This window comes from Procambarus clarkii, chromosome 27 (genome assembly GCF_040958095.1).
Source record: "Procambarus clarkii isolate CNS0578487 chromosome 27, FALCON_Pclarkii_2.0, whole genome shotgun sequence".
Lineage (NCBI taxonomy): Eukaryota > Metazoa > Arthropoda > Malacostraca > Decapoda > Cambaridae > Procambarus > Procambarus clarkii.
This window is the reverse complement of record NC_091176.1, coordinates 10,914,736-10,934,316: the sequence shown is the minus strand read 5'-3', so window position 1 is coordinate 10,934,316 and position 19,581 is coordinate 10,914,736. Positions and strand designations below refer to the sequence as shown.

The following is a 19,581-nucleotide window of genomic DNA, read 5'->3' as shown; positions in this document are numbered from 1 at the left end:
AACTTTAACTTGACTAATTCAGCTCTTGAATTCCAGGTTTGATGGCGACTATAGCAACTCCTTTTAAATGAATGTATATGCTATAAGATGATCATGTAATTGCTTAAAGAATATGGAGAAAAGAAAATGTAAAGAAGGAACATCCACAAAAACATTTTTTTGACATTTTCACTACAATACCATAATCTGCAGGTTAGTGGTATCTTTTTTGAAAAAGACTAGAATCCAATGTCTCTTGTTTTTGTTATTATTTTTTGTTGATAATGTATGGTGATGTTTTCTTTTACTGGGACACTAGAGAATTTCTTTAAATCACTTTAACCTTGGCCTAATTTTTGTTTCACAGCTTTTGGAGAACAATTTTTGGGATAGCATGTTTATATGTCCTATTTGTTTTAAAATTATTGTTTGTAATATACTGTACTGTAATAGTATTATGAGTTGAATTCCAAGCGACTGGTACCTTTCATTTAGTATTGAACAAATACACTATTACTAGAGTTGATTGTTATTACAGAGAATGTGTGCCGAGGTTATGCAGAACAAAGGGCTCGTCCTGCCCACGGAAGTGCTCGAGATGGTGCTGGCACAGTTGCCACTTACCGATCTCTTGACTATTGATGTAACTGTTTGCCGTTACTGGTATGATGTCATCCGCAACCCTGCTGTGAGTTCTACAAGAATTGCTTCCAACACCTTGCACATACAGTGGTGTACTTGCATCCCTTCTATCTTCAAATTCTATTTCTTAATTTCCATTATTACTCTCAAGTGTCATGAATGATTTTATTTCTGGGAGGGTTTCTTCAGTGGCCCCCTGTTGCTAGTCACCTAGATAACTCTACACATCATATCACACCAGTCTCTTGCAAATCACTAAAAATCTGCCAGAAACCAGAGGCAAAACCTAAATCACCCAGTCATGAAGAGAGCAGAGGATGATATATCATCCTGAGAAATATGCCATCAGAAAGGTAGAGCAAAACAAAATGGACAAGAGCAAAAAAAATTTAAGCAGCTCTAAAAACAAGACACAATAGTTAAATTGTTCACCAGGTAATAATATCTTCCCACCACCAGGTGGTAGTACTGAGAGCTCTTGGATTGCTGGGCATAACTTTCCAGTAATTCGCCTGGTGTGGACCAGTCCATAAGTGCTCTTTGTGTTATCTTTGCCCTTTGGGTCCAGGTTTTACTAGATAAGTGTTGGACTCCATATTGCAGGAGCCATTTCCTAGCGTTTGTTCCCATTCTTGTGTTGGCTGCACAGTTGTGTATTTTCTTGTCACGCTTGTGTGAACCGGAGTAACTTTTCGCCTCGAGTTATGGGCTTAGGGTTTGCTTTCCCTAGGTATTCACTCTGCACAGCAAGGATTTGCTTCCCAAGGTACTCTGCACATCAAGGGTATTCTTCCCTGATGGTTTCTAGTCTGTCTCTGGGAAGTCATCCTCTGGTAGAGGTTGCTTTGCCATCTCTGGGTTAGGTTTTGGTTTTCCTTTTGTCTGCAAGGCCAAGGCTCTTGGTCATACTTTTGTTGGTTCTCACATCCAGATGTAGGGTCAGGAAGCTTCAAGCTTTACTTCAGAAGTGGGGGTCTTGTTTCAAGGCTTTGGCCTTGAAACAAAACTTGGTGGGCAAGGAAATTGCCCACCAAGGCCAATGCCTTGGTGGGCAGTTTCTTTATCCTTTATCTGTGGCAGTCTCCTTTTCTGGTTTAATATGAGGCAGCTGGTTTCTGCAGGAGTCCCATAGTTGTTGACTCTTGGTTTATTTGGCCAGGGGTGCATAATTTGATGTGCCAGGGCCCAGGTTACTGCAGCCGACTGTTGTTTACCACTCGAGAAGTTCTGGGCGATGCATTGTTTGTAGACTGTGTTCTTGGCTTTTTGTTCCAAGGCTCATTTGTCTCTTTGATGCTCATACATTCAAACCAATGTCTACTGTATTCTCTAATGTCTTGAGTTGCTATTCAGGCTTGCAGATTTTGGTGTTCTGGCCTTGTAGCACATTGGGTAGGGTTACCTGGCACTGAATATTACTTTGTTGGGTGTTACTGGATTTTGCTGTCCTCCATTCCTGGTAAGGTCCCCTCTTTTGTTTGCTCTGTATGGTGAGATAGCAACAGGGAGCCATTTATGGAATGCTTCCAGGAAACCAGTGTTAAATGTAATGAATTGCCTCTTTCTGGTAGGTTCTTGGTGGCTCCCTGGACCCCTCCCTTCCTCTCTTTTTCAGGTGCGTCGGTTTTCTCTCTGATTGTCTTGTGACTGAGGAGTTACACCAGGTTGTCTGGGAGTAACTCCTGGCAGTTATCAAAGTGTAATTACCTAAGTGTAGTTACAGGATGAGAGCTACTCTCGTGGTGTCCCGTCTTCCCAGCACACTTTGTTATACAGTATACTGCTTTGTAACTACTATACTGGCAGTTTTGGCCTTTATCACCTTCTCAATTGTTCCAATCGTTTACCACTGTTTGCGAAATTGAATTTTCTAATATTTTTTTGCAGCTTTGTTTACTTAGCTTAAATCTATAGCCACTTTATTCTTGAAGTTTGAGGTTACAAGAATTCTTCTTTATCAGTTTTGTCGATTCCCGCTACTATTTTATACATAGTGAACATATCGCCTCTATTTTTCTTTTATCTTCTAGCTTTGGCATATTTAATGTCTAACCTCTCCTTCTAGCTCTTGTTTTTCAGTTCCGGAAGCCAGTTAGTTACATGTGTTTGCGTCTTTTCTAGTTTGTTGATATGCTACTTAAGATTTGGGCACCATACAACCACTGCATATTCCAGCTTTGGTCTCACAAAGGCCCTGAACAATTTCTTAAGTGTAGCATAGGCTCGCACAATGTTCTTTGTGGTCCTCGGGTGATAATTTTCTATCTAAATCCACCTAGAGAATCAGAATTCTCTAAAACGCTTTCACATAATTTGTAGGTTGTGTGAGGGCTATTTTCACCTATTCCACATTCTATAACATGGCAGTTATTCATATAAATTCCATTTGCCAAGTGTTGCTCTATACTCTTTCATCAAATCTTCTTGAAGGGCATGACAATTGTCTAGGTTTCTTATCCTCCCTAGTATCTTAGCATCATCAAACATATTCATATAATTCTGTATTCCTTCTGGTAGATAGTTTATATATAAACAATGGACATTATTGGGGCAAGAACTGAATCTTATGGTAATCCACTAGGGATACATCTCCAGTCTGATATATTACCTCTGATTACTGCCCTCATTTTTCTGTCAGAAAATTTTTCATCCATGTTAGAAGCCTTCCTGTCACTCCTCCAGTATGTTCCAGTTTCAAGAACAAGCTATGTGGGAATCTGTCAAAAGCCTTTTTAGATTTAGATAAATGAAGTCAACCCAACAATCTCTTGCCTGTAAAATCTCTGTCGCTTTGTCATAAAAACTAAGATTTGTTACACAGGATCGTCCTGATTGAAAACTATACTGTCTGTTATGGTTTTCGATCAGGAAGGTTGAAAATTCTGTCTCCCTCCATACTATCAATTTTCTCCAGGTGTTTTACTCCATTTGGTTTTAATTAATTTGTCCAATATTTTTACTACTATACTTGTCGTTGATACAGGTGTATAATTAAGAGAGTGTATCCTGCTGCCAATTTTGTAGATTGAAACTATGTTAGCCTTTTTGCATATCTGCCAAGACTCAAGTACATAAAGATGACTGAAAAATCAGTTGAAGTGAAATGCTGAGCTCGGGTGTGCATTCATTCAGAACCCAAGATGACGCTCCATCTGGGCCAACTGCTTTGTTCTTACTTAGCTCCTTGAGCATTTTTTCCATTTTATCTGTAGACACCTCTATGTGCTCTGTTGTTATCTGGAATTTTTATTGTGTCTGGTTCACTGAAAATTGTATATTTCACACTTTGGAACTGTAAGTTTAGTGTTTCACACTTTTGCTTTTCATTCTCCTTGAATCTGTTTCCAATTTTCAACCTCTTAAAAGTTTTATTCGTTACCTGCAATTTGCTTTAATGAATTTATAGAATAGACCTGGTTCTATTTTACATTTGTCCACTATCCTTTTATCAAAATTTCTTTCTGCCTCTCTTCTCACTGCCATGTAGTTCTTTCTTGCTTGTTAGTATTACCGGTATGTTTAATGGCTTGTTTGGCAAGGCCATTAAGTTCTACCTAGGTAACTAGCAACAGGGGGGTCACTGAGGACTCTCCAGAAAGAGGCACTTCATTACATTCAACTCTGGCTTTTGCAATTGTTCAGAGATCTAACAGGAATATGCAGTTCTGTACAGTATTTAAAATTTTGATTTATATTCATAATTCAAAAGTTAAATTTTAAAGCTTTATCATTTATTATCTAGTTTAACATTATTTGATTAAAACAAAGTAATAAATTGGAACAGTATTGGAGACTTGCTTTATAGTCTCGGCAAGTAAATTTATACTGTTTTTAGCATTTGCTTTTCTTAAAATAATTATACTGTGTATACTATATTGTAAGTAAATTTGTGCAAATTTTTTTCAGTTTATTCCGTGGAAAAAAGTGTACCACCGACTAAAACTGGCACCAGCGAGCGAAGCGTCTGCTTTCTTGCTCTCCCCGTCCAGAGTGGATGACAAGTTGCCAGTTACTGATATCATATCTGCACTCTGTCAACATCATGGCTGTACTTCTTTAAGAGACTGCCTCATCAGTGTTGTCAGGTAAATAAACATCTTCTCTTCAATGACCATTTGTTTTGTATTGTGGATGATTATAGATTAGTTTATTTTCTGCCATAGAAGTGGTCATTCTTCAACTGTGCTACATAACATGCACAATGTTTGCAAATTGTGCGTTTGGGAAACAGTTTAGTATGCACATTGCAGTTTATTTTTAGGTCTCTGTATTTATGATCATGGGAAAATTTTTACAAGTTTGCAGGTTGATAAACATTGTTAGGTATTTCCTTTATGATGTAGGTAGGCTGCAGTAATTAGAGCAGCATTTCCCTTGTTTATCTAAGTGGGTTCATTCATCTGTGTTTCATTAACACATTGCTGGACACTCATGATTCCTCGCGCTCTTCCTGTGTTAATCTACTTTCTAAAATAAGTTTTTGAATTTTAGTATATATCTAAAATATTATGCAAGTACTCTGAGTTTGGCCCAACAGTATATAAATACAGTATATAAATACTGTTGGTGCTCTCTCGTGTGGGCCATTTACGCCTTAAATAGTTTCTTGTATTCTTATGTTACCAAGATGTGTAAACTTTAAATACAATTACTATTATAATTATAATACCTGTATTTGATAATTAAATTGATGTTGGCCCCAATTAGTTCAGATATTTGTTTTCTGATGTTTAAAGTACTATGCATTCTTTACAGTACTATTTTTCTGTTTATCATACATATTAAATGAACTCACACTCTGTGTACTATACATGTTAGGTATCTTGTTGCTGTACATATAGAACATCATTCTAAATTTAGGTAATAATAATGTAAATGAGAAGAAATGTACAGGATTTAAAGTTTTACTGTACATTTAAGTTCTCAATCTTTCTCCAGTGTATAATCCATTCTTTAAATAATAACACATACAGGATGAAATTCTGTCTTGTATAGTTTTATGCATCTTACAGGCTGATGGGAAACACACAGAGGATACCAACAGGTGATGCGACCAAGTGTGTTCTTGAGAAGCATGAACTTTACTCTGTGGCAATGGATGCACTGGAGAACATGGAGGAAGCCCTTGTTCCAAGACCTTTCAATATTTGGCACGTTACGACCATGATTGTTCTCCGTAGGTGCCGTGATTTTCCAATCACTTGTGACTTTCCCTCTGCCCTCTTGCCTGCAAAGGCTTACTTTAAGGAAATATTTTTCTGGTTATGTATGAATATGGTTATGTATGATAGTTACCCAAAACAAGTATTCAGGATGATGTCTTGAATACCATAGACCCACATTGAATGATTAAACCATCTTGAAGAATACTGAACATGTGCATTAAGACATGCTGCTAAAATCCTTATAATTATAATTTAAACTTTAATTACCTGTGATGAAGTGCTCAGTAACCCACTACACTATGTAGTGTAATAGTTCTTTAACCCTATCCATAGAGACAGACAAAAACATATACATGGCAGTTAATATTGTAGCTGAATAGCGAGGTCTGTGGTAGAATGTCTTTAGGAATGTATTCCTGTGTTAATAGATTCTACAATATTTTTTTGTACAGAATATATTTGCACATTTTGAACATAAGTACTTAGCGTACAACATAAGTATTACACAGAAATATGAATAGAAGAATGTAAGTATCTGAGAGGGAGTGGGCTATTTATATTTATTAGAATACTGTAGTTCAGAAATAGTTTGTCTCAAAAGGATATATGTTTGTAATTATTATTTGTAGTTCTTTTTTGTCATCAAGATTTGCTTGAACACGGAACTGTTGACTTTTTTCTTCATCATCTTGATATAAAGAAAAAATTGATTAGATAATTGTACACTTACAGGCCTCTTTAACAGTCATTCATTTGAATAGTGATTACAAGTCATTGTCTTTTTTAGGCAATCATTATTATTATTATTTTAATATACTAGAGTAATAAATCTTGATTATCTTTAGGCTGATATTGTCTTGCTCAAAAGCATAAGTATCAAAACTACATTCCTTTTTTTTTATATAGACGTAATGATATGTAGTTAATTTAGCTATCTTTTACGGATGGTAGTATGGTGCATGGAGGTGTTCATTACCTATATTCTTGAGCCACACTAGTATGGTGTAGAACAAGTGGGCCAGGACTGAAGGCCCGAGGCAGGACAGTAGCACCTGCGTGTGGGCCCATGACTAGCTTGTAGGCTTGCAGAGTTCCAATGTTTTCTTTTTCTGCCTTGTACAGGGCATTACTTTTGTTATCTATAAGTTCTATGCAAAGTTTATTCTTGACATGATGTAAGAGAAGATATATAATATTGTTTTATTTGGTTTTCAGTGTCACATGATGTGTGGCATGTGGATGCCCTTCTTCAGTTGCTGCTTCATCAAGGATCAATGTTTACATCGTGTAATGTTGTTGAAGCATTTTACTGCTTAGCTACATTTTTTTTTTACAGCACACAAAAATTTGAACTCCCAACAAGGTTTGTTAATACAGTTACTTTCAATTTATTTCTGTTGTTTGAGAACACTTATGATTGGAACAATTATAAAGTTTGCAATTTATTGAACTAGATCTTGGTGGAAATATGTTCGAATACTATCATTGCACCAAAAATTCCATCAGTAATATTATCAATAGAGTAACTGGAAAAAGAAGACGGCAAATACTGTAAATAAGCATATAAAAGGAATGAAAGAAACTCCTACTGTGGAAACATTTACATCCACAATTCTTAAGTTTAAATAAAAGTGCATTAGGTGAGGGTTTTAAATTGCTACATAATACAGTTAGCTACTCCCACATTAATTACATGAGTTAGGTTGTCCTCTATGGCTTGAAATGTTGCCTCCATAATATATAATATGGGTGTTCTGTAATGAGAGTAAAATGGATGTAAGTTGTATGGTGTGAAGATTTTGATGACTCAAATGCGGGGTCTCCAACTGACGATGGGGGTACGTTCTTAATTCCTCACCATAAGGGGGATTGGCTAGAGCTTCGAAACACCATTTGTGTATGCACAATACTCTAAATGGGAGGCAAGTTCCCAAAGCACCAAAAACTGGTGTATTTGAAAGAAAAACACAATATAGTATAAGTAATATTGAATAAACTCTGGTTTAATTTAACTTGAATGTTGGAGTTGCCTTCTTACTAGATTTTTTAATTAACCCTTTTACTTTTTTACCCCTTACCAATTTTGGGCACTACCAGTGTCTTGGGGCAAGCACAAACTGCTTAGGGATATTTTATTTGCAATGCATACTGGGAAGTTACTAAGCTTGGTAAAGTGTTCAATTTGCTATCTTTTTAGCAAACTAGATATCTTTAAAGTACAACTAAAGAGTTGTACTTTGATGGCATTTTCAAAAATGCAATAAAAGCAAAGTAAAATAACAAAAAGGCGAGCTAAAGTTAGCCAACATGACATTGAAAATGAAGACTACATTCGTCAGTGGAACGTACTGGCGTTTTGAATAAATGATAATTGTAGGCATCACAACAATGTTAAAGGGTTAATTAGAGGAGGAAGTTAAAGTGGCGCGACCAGCATGTCAGAAATAATAACAGCTGTTTGGTTATTATGGTTGAATTCATTGATGCTGATTCCTTCACATGGTATAAAATTCTAGGCTTGTCTTTAATGCTGGTACTGATTGTTAATGCTTTGCTCTTACACATATCCAAATTGTTCTAATATTTCTCTCTTCAGTGATTTTATTTTTTAATGTCCCAATTTCATTTTGAATTGTTATATAACTCTTCACTTACTTGGTTCTGAAGCACAACAATCCACACTTTTCCTCTTATCAGCCATGATTATGGGTCTGTTTACTAAACAAAAATGCAACAATTAATGCTGGATTCCACACTGCATTTGAGCTGGAGCACAAAACAGCTGACAGGAAACACTGGCAGCCGTTGTAAGTACAGTACAAGTTCTGTTGATATTTAATGGCTATTTTTTTTTTATTAAAATTAATTGCGACAATATATTTCCAAATTTTTATATCAAAGGAGCATTTAAAATTATATGAATTTTATAGTTTTTAGGTACTCTTGTTTAAATACTGTATTACCATTGTAATTTGGCAAAATAGAATTTTGGAACACCTGTTGCTGATAATAGAGGAACAGTGATCATAACTGGGTTGATGGTTTTGTTGAATGGCCGTTTACTGTGTTTGTGTGCATATAGATAAATGTAGAGAATTTGCCACAAAACTTTTGAAAGTAGCACTGTGCCAACCATGGATAAGCAATCTGTCCTCTTAAAAATAACGTTGCTTTCGGCCGTCTGCCCGTATGGCCAAAAGTGGACGTAATTTGGAAATGAAAAAAAATGAAAATAAATTTGAGATTTTTTTTTTCAACAACAGTTAGTTAAGGGTCCTCTGATAGGTTAGGTGGGCAGGAAATTCTCATAAAATTTCAAAATGTTATGAAAAACATTAATTGAAAGTTTCCTCTCGTAACCTTTCCGAGTAAGCCAGACGACTCAAACAGAAAACGGGACAGTATGTCACTTTCGTGAGCCGATTTCATTTCAAGTTATGTCCATTTTTGGCCATAGCGCGCACACGAGCCAAAAGCGACGTTATTTTTAAGACAGGTTGGGATAAGAGGTATAATGTTTTACTATTTTATAATACAGTAGTAAGAATGAAAGTGAGAAGTTTCAGAACTAGAGGAACAGTGTAGTGGACAAAGTGTATGTGCTGGAGTAATGATTGGAAGAATAAAAGAAATTTATTATAATTACATCGTGTGGTGTAGTAGTTAGCACATTTGTCTTGCAAATGAGGACCTGGGTATGAATTTTGGTCAGGATAGGATGATTAGGCATTGTTCTTAAACGTGGTTTGTCCCTGTGCAACTGTGAGGAGCTAGATGTAACACTACTGAATATGCTCGCCACTTGAAGTATCTAGCTGAAAGCATCAATCTAAAACATTAGATCAATTCCCAATTTCGTGGGGTGGGGAGGTAAGATATGAAAGGAAGAGACATTTTACAATTGCCATTTTCTCTTATGCAGTACAGGTGCTACCCTTTTGTCTCAAGGTTAATTCCACCTCATTTACTGTCTCCTTTTACTTTTTCAACAATCAAGTGTACTTGTAATGAAGATATTTAGTGGTTGTACCATTCAAATAGTGAAGGCTGAGTAATTGGAAATTAAAATGTATTTCTAAATAATTATCTTCTCATTATATCTGGCAATGTTATGTGCAAGTAATGTAATTTTCTTGAGTTTTTTTTTTTGCTGTGGGCATCTTGTGGTAGTTTTAAGAATAATTATTTATATTTGTATATATTATAATTATATTGCAGAATATATTTTTATAAACATTTCATAATATTTCTGGAGACGCTTCTTATTGGCTCCCTGAAGCTATTGGACCGATATAGCTTTCTTCCACTGAGTCACATCAGCCATAGGAGTCGTGTCTGGTCTATCTAAGGACAGAACCAGAACCTGGCCTCCTTCAAAGAGGTACAGGGAGCAGTGGTTATTACTATCACCCTCACCCAAAAAAATACATAGAAAGTAAGCGACTTTACAAACAATTTTAAAGTTCGTTTCAAAGCACTGAAACGGCTAAATAACTCTGCAAGTAATTAATTAAGCCTAAAATGATTCACTCAAACTACAGTAGTTTGAACCTCCCAGTGCGAATAACTGCCAATAGGTGGCACACCCTGGGTGCTCCAGGCTCCTGCACCTGCAATGAGTCAGCTCTGTCACTGATTCCAGAGTTGGTGACTGTGGGGAGCCCCACGTTTTTTCAACATAAGTGTAGGCAATTCTTTAACCTCTGTCCTGTTGGGATCATTTGCTTGTTTATTGTTCCTATCCTTTAACATTTGCTAATTTGAGAGGACAGCTAGACATTGTAAGCATAGTGTACAAGATACTGATGGGGATAGACGAGGCAGATAGAGATGGTCTTGAGCTTATAAAGTAAAATTAAACAGTGTCACAGGTGAGAGTTGAAAATATAAATGATTTGGAGACATAAAAGTACTCATTGGCAGTAAGGGTAGTAAGCAAGTAGGAAAGGCTGAGAGAGGAATTGGTGGTATCCACATTTATGCACAAATTGAAGAGCAGGTACATTGAGTACTGTACTATACTGAAGAAATAAATGTATCCCTTCCCCCCCCCCCCCTAGTTGGAAAGCAGTACTCCATAAGGGAGAACACTCATTAGGCCCAGTTAGGGGATTATTGTTGCACAGAGGTTGACTTTCACTTGTACACAAACAATGTATTGCTGTATAATAACTCATGTAAGGAGTCTTTATATCAAGGAGCACTTTGACTAATGTGCATCATTTTTTTTTACTTTCCAATACATGTTGTACTTGAGACTTCAGATGAACATGACAGAATGCAGATGTTGTATACACAGACTTTGCAAAGGCATTTGACAAATGTGACCATGGAGTGATTGCACACAAAATGAGGTCAATGGGTATAACTGGTAAAGTAGGACGCTGGATACTCAATTTCCTGTCGAACAGAACACAGAGTAACAGTCAATCAAGTAAAATCGAGTTCGAGCGCAGTTAAAAGCTCTGTAACTCAAGGTACAGTCCTTGCACCACTGCTGTTCCTTATTCTCATATCAAATATAGACAAAAATACAAGTCACAGCTTCGTGTCATCCTTTGCAGATGATACAAAAATCAGCATGAAAATTACCTCTGCTGAAGACATTGAATAACTACAGACAGACATTAACAAAGTTTTCGATTGGGCAGCAGAAAATAACATGATGTTTAACGGTGATAAATTCCAGGTACTCAGATACGGCAAAAATGAGGACCTGAAACATAATACAGGGTACAAAACACAATCGGATCTGCCCATAGTAGGAAAACAGCATGTCAAGGATTTGGGAATAATGATGTCCGATGACCTAACGTTTAGGGAGCATAACCAAGCAAGTATTGCATCAGCCAGAAAAATGATAGGATGGAATACGAGAACCTTCAAGTCCAGAGATCCCATCACAATGGTTGTACTCTTCAAATCACTTGTGTTGTCCCATTTTGAGTACTGCTACTCATGTATATGTACTCACTTCCCCCTTCAGAGCAGGAGAGATTGCTGAAATAGAGGGAATACAGAGAACATATACGGCACGCATAGACGCAAAAAAGCACCTAAATTATTGGGATCGTCTCAAAGCTCTCCAAGTGTACTCACTAGAAAGGAGACGAGAGAGATACCAAATAATATACACATGGAAAATACTAGAGGGACAGGTCCCAAATCTGCACAGTAAAATAACAACGTACTGGAGTGAACGATATGGAAGAAAATGCAGAATAGAACCAGTGAAGAGCAGTGGTGCCATAGGCACAATCAGAGAACACTGTATAAACATCAGAGGTCTGCGGTTGTTCAACATCCTACCAGCGAGCATCAGAAATATTGCCGTAACAACTGTGGACATCTTCAAGAGAAAACTAGATTGTTTTCAGGGAGTGCCGGACCAACCGGGCTGTGCTGGGTATGTGGGCCTGCGGGCCGCTCCAAGCAACGGCCTGGTGGACCAAACTCTCACAAGTCAAGCCTGGCCTCGAGCCGGGCTAGGGGAGTAGAAGAACTCCCAGAACCCCATCAAGCAGGTAACAGGATGATGCTTTTTTTTTTTTTTTTTCTAAGTCAAAATACTAGGAATGGGAAAGAACTTATGTTTCCAGAGCATGTATAGGTGTGAAGTAATGACATAAAATTATTTATTACTGTATTATACTGTACACTATTCTTAATACAAGTGCACATTATTTAATTTTTCTGAATGTAGCTAATTTAGTGTTTTTGTTCAAATACAATTACAGTATAACAAAATATAGACTGGGCTTGGATCAAATAGGGATTTACAGTGAAGTTCCATATTGGACAGGTACCACTATTTGGTGTATTACGCCCTCTACTTGTATGAGAACCGCTGGACAACTAAACCATCTCATGATCCTGGAGACCTGCAGCATGAGCATGTGGGCCAACAGTCCATACACAAGTACATCAATTTAAAGTCATCGGTTCATGCACACTCATGAGCAAATGAGAATTATTAATCACAATATTGAACCCAGTCATGTAAGTAAAGAATCCTTACAACTTATCACCTTTGTTCTGATTATTAAATAATAAATTTTCCTCATAATTTTATCAAGAATTCCTCATAGGGACAGGGAATAGCTGCACACTTCCTTCCCACTTTGTGCTGGTGATGTTACAGATCTTTGTTATGTTCATTTATTATGCAACCCATTATATTATTACCCATCCTGTGAATGTTGGTGGTGGACCTCATACCTGTCATATGAATGGTGGTGGTGGACCCCATACCTGTCCTGTGAATGGTGGTGGTGGACCTCATACCTGTCATATGAATGGTGGTGGTGAACCCCATACCTGTCCTGTGAATGGTGGTGGTGGACCTCATACCTGTCATATGAATGGTGGTGGTGGACCCCATACCTGTCCTGTGAATGGTGGTGGTGGACCTCATACCTGTCATATGAATGGTGGTGGTGGACCCCATACCTGTCCTGTGAATGGTGGTGGTGGACCTCATACCTGTCATATGAATGGTGGTGGTGGACCCCATACCCATCCTGTGAATGGTGGTGGTGGATCCCATACCTGTCATATGAATGGTGGTGGTGGACCCCATACCCATCCTGTGAGGGGTGGGTATGAATTGTGAAAATGTGAAAAATACTCAGAAGTAGAGTAATTACCATAAAGACTGATAGGTAAAGACTGATAGGTAGTTGACCAAGGTGATATATGGATGGCCCCCCTGATACTTTGGTTTGTATTCTGCCACACTGCTAAAAAATATCCTTTAAATATATAATAAAAGTACAAAAAACACAAAAGGAAGGTGGTGGTAGGAGAAAAGCACACAGAAACTGTATTGGAGGGGACCTAAACATTCCCTCTAATGCGTTGTGTGGTTTCCTCCGAGGCTAAGGGTTCCCTTCTTCCACCCAGAGGTGGTACCTGTACTCCCTTCCTATTAAAAAAAAAAAAAATAATAGTTAAATACTTATTAATAATTAATATTATTTGTATAATTAATAATTATACTATAATTAACAACTATTTACTATTAATAGTAGTAGTAAAGATAATAATAAATGTAGTAAAAAATGTGATTCTTGGGAAGTTTGAGATAATTGATGCATTGGAATGTTTTCTGTTCAAATACAGATGTAGCAGTTTAGTGTCATAGGAATGCTAAAGTGTTAAATTAACTGCTCTCAGATTGAAGTGCTGTATGAATGTATTTTTTTTTTTTCAGGTAGTGAAAATTGTTGCCTTTGCTGGGACGGGGAAGACCACAACTTTACTCCAGATGTGTAAGCAGCGGCCACACCAGCGGTTTCTCTTGGTCGTATATAACAAATCCGTCGAGGAACATTGCTCCAAAACATTTCCAGGAAATGTTAAAGTGAAAACTGCTCATGCCATGGCCTTTGCTAGTGTTGGAAAGCGGTATGTTTAGCTGTTGATGCAAAATTTTTACATTGCCAAAAATCATTAATGGCAGGATTTATAGTAATGGTTGAACTTTGTGTGAAGGATCAGGGTTAGAGAAACTTATAGTAGCCCATGATGTTGGCACTGATAATTATCAATTGGGTATTGTCTACAAAACATTATAGAGGAATTTGTCATATTGCTTTGTAATGCAAGGCATCTGTATTTGAAATTAAGTTATATCGATGGAAAAATGCCAAGATGCTCTTTTCTGTGGGGAGCCTCTTCAGCTCCCTGGAGCTATTGGGATAATATGCAATACATTAGACCAGGGCTTTAGTCAATGGAGTTCAGCCTACCGGGGACCATGAGCCAGAACCTGGCCTTCTGAGAGAATCACAGGGAGCAATGGCCCCTGGAAAACCCCCTCCTGTGGTTGGGGTTTTTCCTTATCTGCCATTGACCGGGATTAGGCACCCAGAAAGGCAGGCATAACAAAACGGATCCCACATGGTAAGAAAATTACAACTGAAAACCAAACAGAGGCTGATTTTTTGGCTGATTATTGGCTGATTTTTTCAGCCATTAAGTAATAAACCCAGTAAACCCACACGACTTGATAATGGTCCAGGACGGACCGAAACGTCATTATTTCTTCACTTTTTGATGTGTGGTTAGGTCATCAAACTCAGTAAATATCAAGATAGTACTTGGTCCAGTTCAAAATCCAACTGAAAAAGTCCTTTGTTATTGCTCATCTTATGAACTTTTGTTTTCGTATTAGCATCTTTAGTGATGTTTGGCACCTTTTGACAGTGCTATGTAGTCTTCCCAGCTTGGTGCCTTACTTTTGATAATTACAGATTATGAGAGCATGATCTAACTAGAGGAGAGAAGGACTAGAGAAATATAATCACTAGATCCACAATTTTAAGAAAATTGACAAGGTGTGCAAAGAGCTTTTTAAAATTTTGTGAAAACAAGCGTTAAGGATATGGATGGAAGCTGGAAATGCAAATGACTCAAAGAAACTTTGCACGTGCAAAGATTTTCCTGGAATGCATCTCTCATACATAACAAGGGCTGATTGTACAATTCTAAATTTAGATGTTTCATACTTTTAGTATTGCACCCTTTTGTAGTATTCTCTTGACATCCCTCATGACCCCATTCATATACAGGTGTATAAATATTGAATAATTTGCTAGGTAGAGAAAAATTCAGGATGAGGGGTTCTAATTATTTCATAGACCAGAAATATTACACCTCAATGGCTTTTTTTTTTTTTTTAAGAATTTTTAATTAGACCTAACTGAAAAGATTTTAAGAGACCAATTTGTCTTAAATGTTTGATGTGAATTAGATCTATGTTTAATAATTTTGTTGTTTTCAGATATTCAGCAATTCGTAAACTGGATGGATCATTAGCAGCAAACAAGATAGCAAACTTCCTTCAGGAGAGGGAGAGAGGAGGAAACAGGTACGATCATAAGGTTGTGTGGGAAATAGGTTGAAGGTAAATTTAGAATGTATTTCCAGATGCTATCTAACAAATGGGGTTTTCACTTGTATCCTCCTCTTTATTTTTTTATTTTTTTTTACTGCAATTGACTGACTTTTTGGGAGAGCTCTATGGTGGCTCTTTTGCCTGCCTGGCAAGCTCTACCTAATTCAGTCCATGCTAGGCTCTTAAAAGTTTTAAATAAGTCTACCAGGGGCTAGAAGCCAATACCTAGCCCTTTACAGAGACAAGTAGCAAGGGATTGCAACTCACCCTATCCAAGAAAAAAAGATTAAATCGGATAAATCATCAAAACAGACAACAGCAAAGAAAGCAAGCCATAGAAAATTGGAGAGGGAAGTCCCCAAAACTCATAGACCACTTGGTGGTGAAGTAATTCTCACTTTAGTGTCACCTGCTCACCACTAGGAAGCTGTGCATCTTCCTCAATTACCAACCTTAAATCCTCTTCTGGCCTCGGTAATCTTTGGGTTTTGGATTTTTCAGATAAGTGTAGGCTATCCTGGACTATCTGTGCTGCAGGGGCTATTTACTTGTGTATATGTTTTGTAGTTTAGTATTTGCTGCATGGTGCAATTTGTTTATGCCCTATTTGTGTAGATTTGGATTTTAATTGTTCGGTTCGCACTGCATGTGCCTGGAGTTATCTCCAGATGTTCTCTATCATTGCTCTTGCCTAGCCAGATAAATTCTTTGGTGGGTGGTGGGTGTTGGGGACTGTTTCAGAGAGGCCGGCTTCCTGTGGAAGGTGCGTCATCCTTAACAGTATGGGTACATAGGTCTTTGACTCCTCCGGGAGGACTGGAGGCTGGGGGTAATCTGATTGTAATTTAATGGTTGCATAGGTAGCTCGCATGCTCTTTCTATGGTGCCCACTTGTGCTCTTAACAGCTGTCTTTTTCCATAGGCTGTTGTGAGACTGCCTAATTTTCCTGCACACTTATTAGCCCGAGAGTGGGTGTCAGATGTGGTGGTGGTAATTTAGGAGGTGAGAGAAAAACGCCGACGTCCAACTACTTGGACGTCGCCTGAGCAGTCCTGGTCCATGGACAGGATGCTCTCCTGTATTCCTCTCCTCGGTTTGTGGTGGCCCTTTCAGTTCAAGATTGTTATTCCAGGGCTCTGTTTCTGTTGGCATTGGCCTCTGGGGGTCAGGTCAGTGAGCTTTATACTTTCCTCCAGCACAGGGGTTTCTGCTCTTTCGGTCTTGGTGGTCGGTTTGTTCGGTTGCAACCTTCTCCTTTTCTGGCAAAGAACAAAAGAGCTGCTTTCTAGAGGGGGTCCTTGGGTCATTAATGCTTGGTTGGTCAAGCCGGGGGTACATTATGTGTTGTGTCCGGATGCAGCTCTTCACTGTTATCTGCATGTTTCGGCTCCAGTGGCTGGGGATGCACTTTGGGTTGATCCGGTTTCCCTCATTCCCTGTTCCAGGGCTCGGGTCTCCCAGGTCGTCTGCAGGGATAAGTTTGGCCAGCCTGCAGTCTATCCTCGTGCCCATGATAGGATGTTTGCTGCATTAGCTGCTGTGTTTGGAACATGTCCTGGGCGGATCCAAAATCCCCGCAACATTCAGGTGCGGGGAGTTTGGAGGTCAAACAGGGTCCTGGCTGCCCATTATATGATTAACGTTCCTGCTCCTGGGTATTCCTATGTTGCTTTGGGGCACAGTTTGCAGCCAGTTGTCTCGACTTAGGTAAGTCCCTCTTTTCCTTGTCAGCATTGAAAACCAGCATTGAATGCAATGAAATGCTATTTTCTGGGTGAGCCCCAGAGGCTCCCTGACAACCCTCCTTCCCTCCGGTTGGCGATTTTTCACGTCTTTGATGCCTAGCTTCTGAATTGGAGTGCTAGGTTGCCGGCCTAGGGAGGTCCAGGGCTCCCCCCCTCTCCCTCTAGGGAAGGGGAGGGCTGCGCGGATGAGCGACATGGCGGTGGAGTGTGACTTTACTTGTTTCCTTGGGATTGGGGGGAGTTCTGCCTCTTTTCAGGTTTTAGTTGTAATTTTCTTACTTTTTGGGGTTTGTTTTGTTATGCCTACCTTTCTGGGTGCCTAACCCCGGTCGATGGCAAATAAGGAAAGCCCCCAACCACAGGGGGAGTTTTCCCAGGGCCATTGCTCCCTGCACCTCTCTGCGGGGGCCAGGTTCTGGCTCATGGTCCCTGGTAGGCTGAACTCCATAGACTAATGCCCTGGTCTAATGTATCACATATTAGTCCGATAGCTCCAGGAAGCCTCCGGGTCTCGCCTAGAAAATGGTGTTTCATTACATTCAACACTGCTCTTTTGCCTGGCATCTGAACCTGGATATTTTTCCACGGCTCCTCCATTTCCAGCAGTTTGGGCCAGACATGTTTCTTGCTGGTTTGATGTTTTCATCCAATCTTTGCATCTGGAGTTTTTGACATGCATCTATCACCATTTGTTTGGTGTGCATGTGGCTGAGATAGTTGCTGGTATTCCACCTGCATCTTTCATTGCAACAACACTATGAAGTTTCTTGGCAGTTTCTTGATGTCTCTTCATTGCTTGTCTTCCTTTTCAGTTCTGGTGGTTTTTCTTTCTTATCCTGGTTGTTACTTCAGCAGCATTTTATGACTAATACTGCTACCTCTTATTGTTCAGCCTTGGCAGGGCTACTTTTGTTGGCAATCGGTGTCTGTCCTTCTTTAGCATTGTTTTGCAGGTTGTCTTGTGCATTCCTTTCCCTCCAGCCTAGTCTCTCTCCTGAGTTACCTTGATCTCTGGGTAGGGTGATGGTTTTCCTCTCATCCCCTTGGTTACCTGGTTGATGGGGTTCTGGGAGTTCTTCTACTCCCCAAGCCCGGCCCGAGGCCAGGCTTGACTTGTGCGAGTTTGGTCCACTAGACTGTTGCTTGGAGCGGCCCGCAGGTCCACATACCCACCACAGCCCAGTTGGTCCGGCACTCCTTGGAGGAATAAATCTAGTTTCCTCTTGAAGATTTCTCAATCTTCCCTTCGGTGCATGATGCTTTTTTTTCTAGACTGTTTCTGTTTACTATTGTTTGTAAATACTAGTGTAAAGTGATGGGTGCATCACTGTAAACAGGGCTACAACCATCTTTACAGGCAATCATTTGATGTATATCTAGCCAGCTAGCAAATGAGCATATTTTCATTGAATTGAATATTATCAAATTTTTACCTTCTATTTCAAATACATTCTGTATACACTATATACACTGTATATATTCAGTATAATCCTATAAAAAAAATCAGTGCTTTAGAGTGAGTTGATGCTTATATTTTTTAATCTGGCAATGTAAGGGTTGCTGAAAATTTATACTTCAAAGGGTATAGGGTATACTTCATAGCAAATTAAAGATGGTGCTTCAAAAATTTATTTCATGTTCTTTGTTCTGTGTACATTTCCATAGAATGTTGATGTTCCCTTCCAATTACTGCAGGTTTCGACGAGCAGCCTTGGTAAAAAACACAGTTGAAAGATTTCTCAATTCTGCGGACGATTACCTCACCCTGCAGCATGTGCCTACAGTAGATAAACACAATGTGGCCCTTGGTGATGATTACAGGCTTAGGGTTAGTTCATTTGGTTCTTGGTTTAACAGTAGTTGATATATATTTCAGGTGATTACTAACATACCTGACTAAGTGCTTCTGCCACTAAATTTGAGTTGAGTATACCAATGCATTCCTCCAACCTTCTTATTTTGTTGGGCACAATACTTTACTGAGAGTGCAAGCACTCTTGAGGTAAATAATCCCATTATCATAACCAAATATATCTAGGCACATTCATCATGTCTGAGAGAGCTTGAGCCTCACACACGTGGGGTCCATGGTTGGAGACCCATACAGCCCAGGTGAATTTAGTGGAATTCATTGTGTTCTTGTTAATGTTT

The 19,581-nt window shown here is 38.8% G+C and overlaps 1 protein-coding gene across 1 annotated transcript in view; it reads left to right on the top strand.

Moving 5' to 3' along the window:
- Positions 1-19,581, top strand: part of LOC123762642 (F-box DNA helicase 1) — a 36,873-nt gene that overhangs the window by 4,411 nt on the left and 12,881 nt on the right. The window contains 10 exon segments of the mRNA XM_069332329.1: positions 37-192; positions 518-667; positions 4,528-4,706; positions 5,634-5,797; positions 7,002-7,149; positions 12,589-12,730; positions 12,732-12,785; positions 13,999-14,192; positions 15,571-15,657; positions 19,126-19,258. Of these exon segments, the coding sequence (XP_069188430.1) occupies positions 521-667; positions 4,528-4,706; positions 5,634-5,797; positions 7,002-7,149; positions 12,589-12,730; positions 12,732-12,785; positions 13,999-14,192; positions 15,571-15,657; positions 19,126-19,258 (1,248 nt within the window). The 5' untranslated portion in view covers positions 37-192; positions 518-520.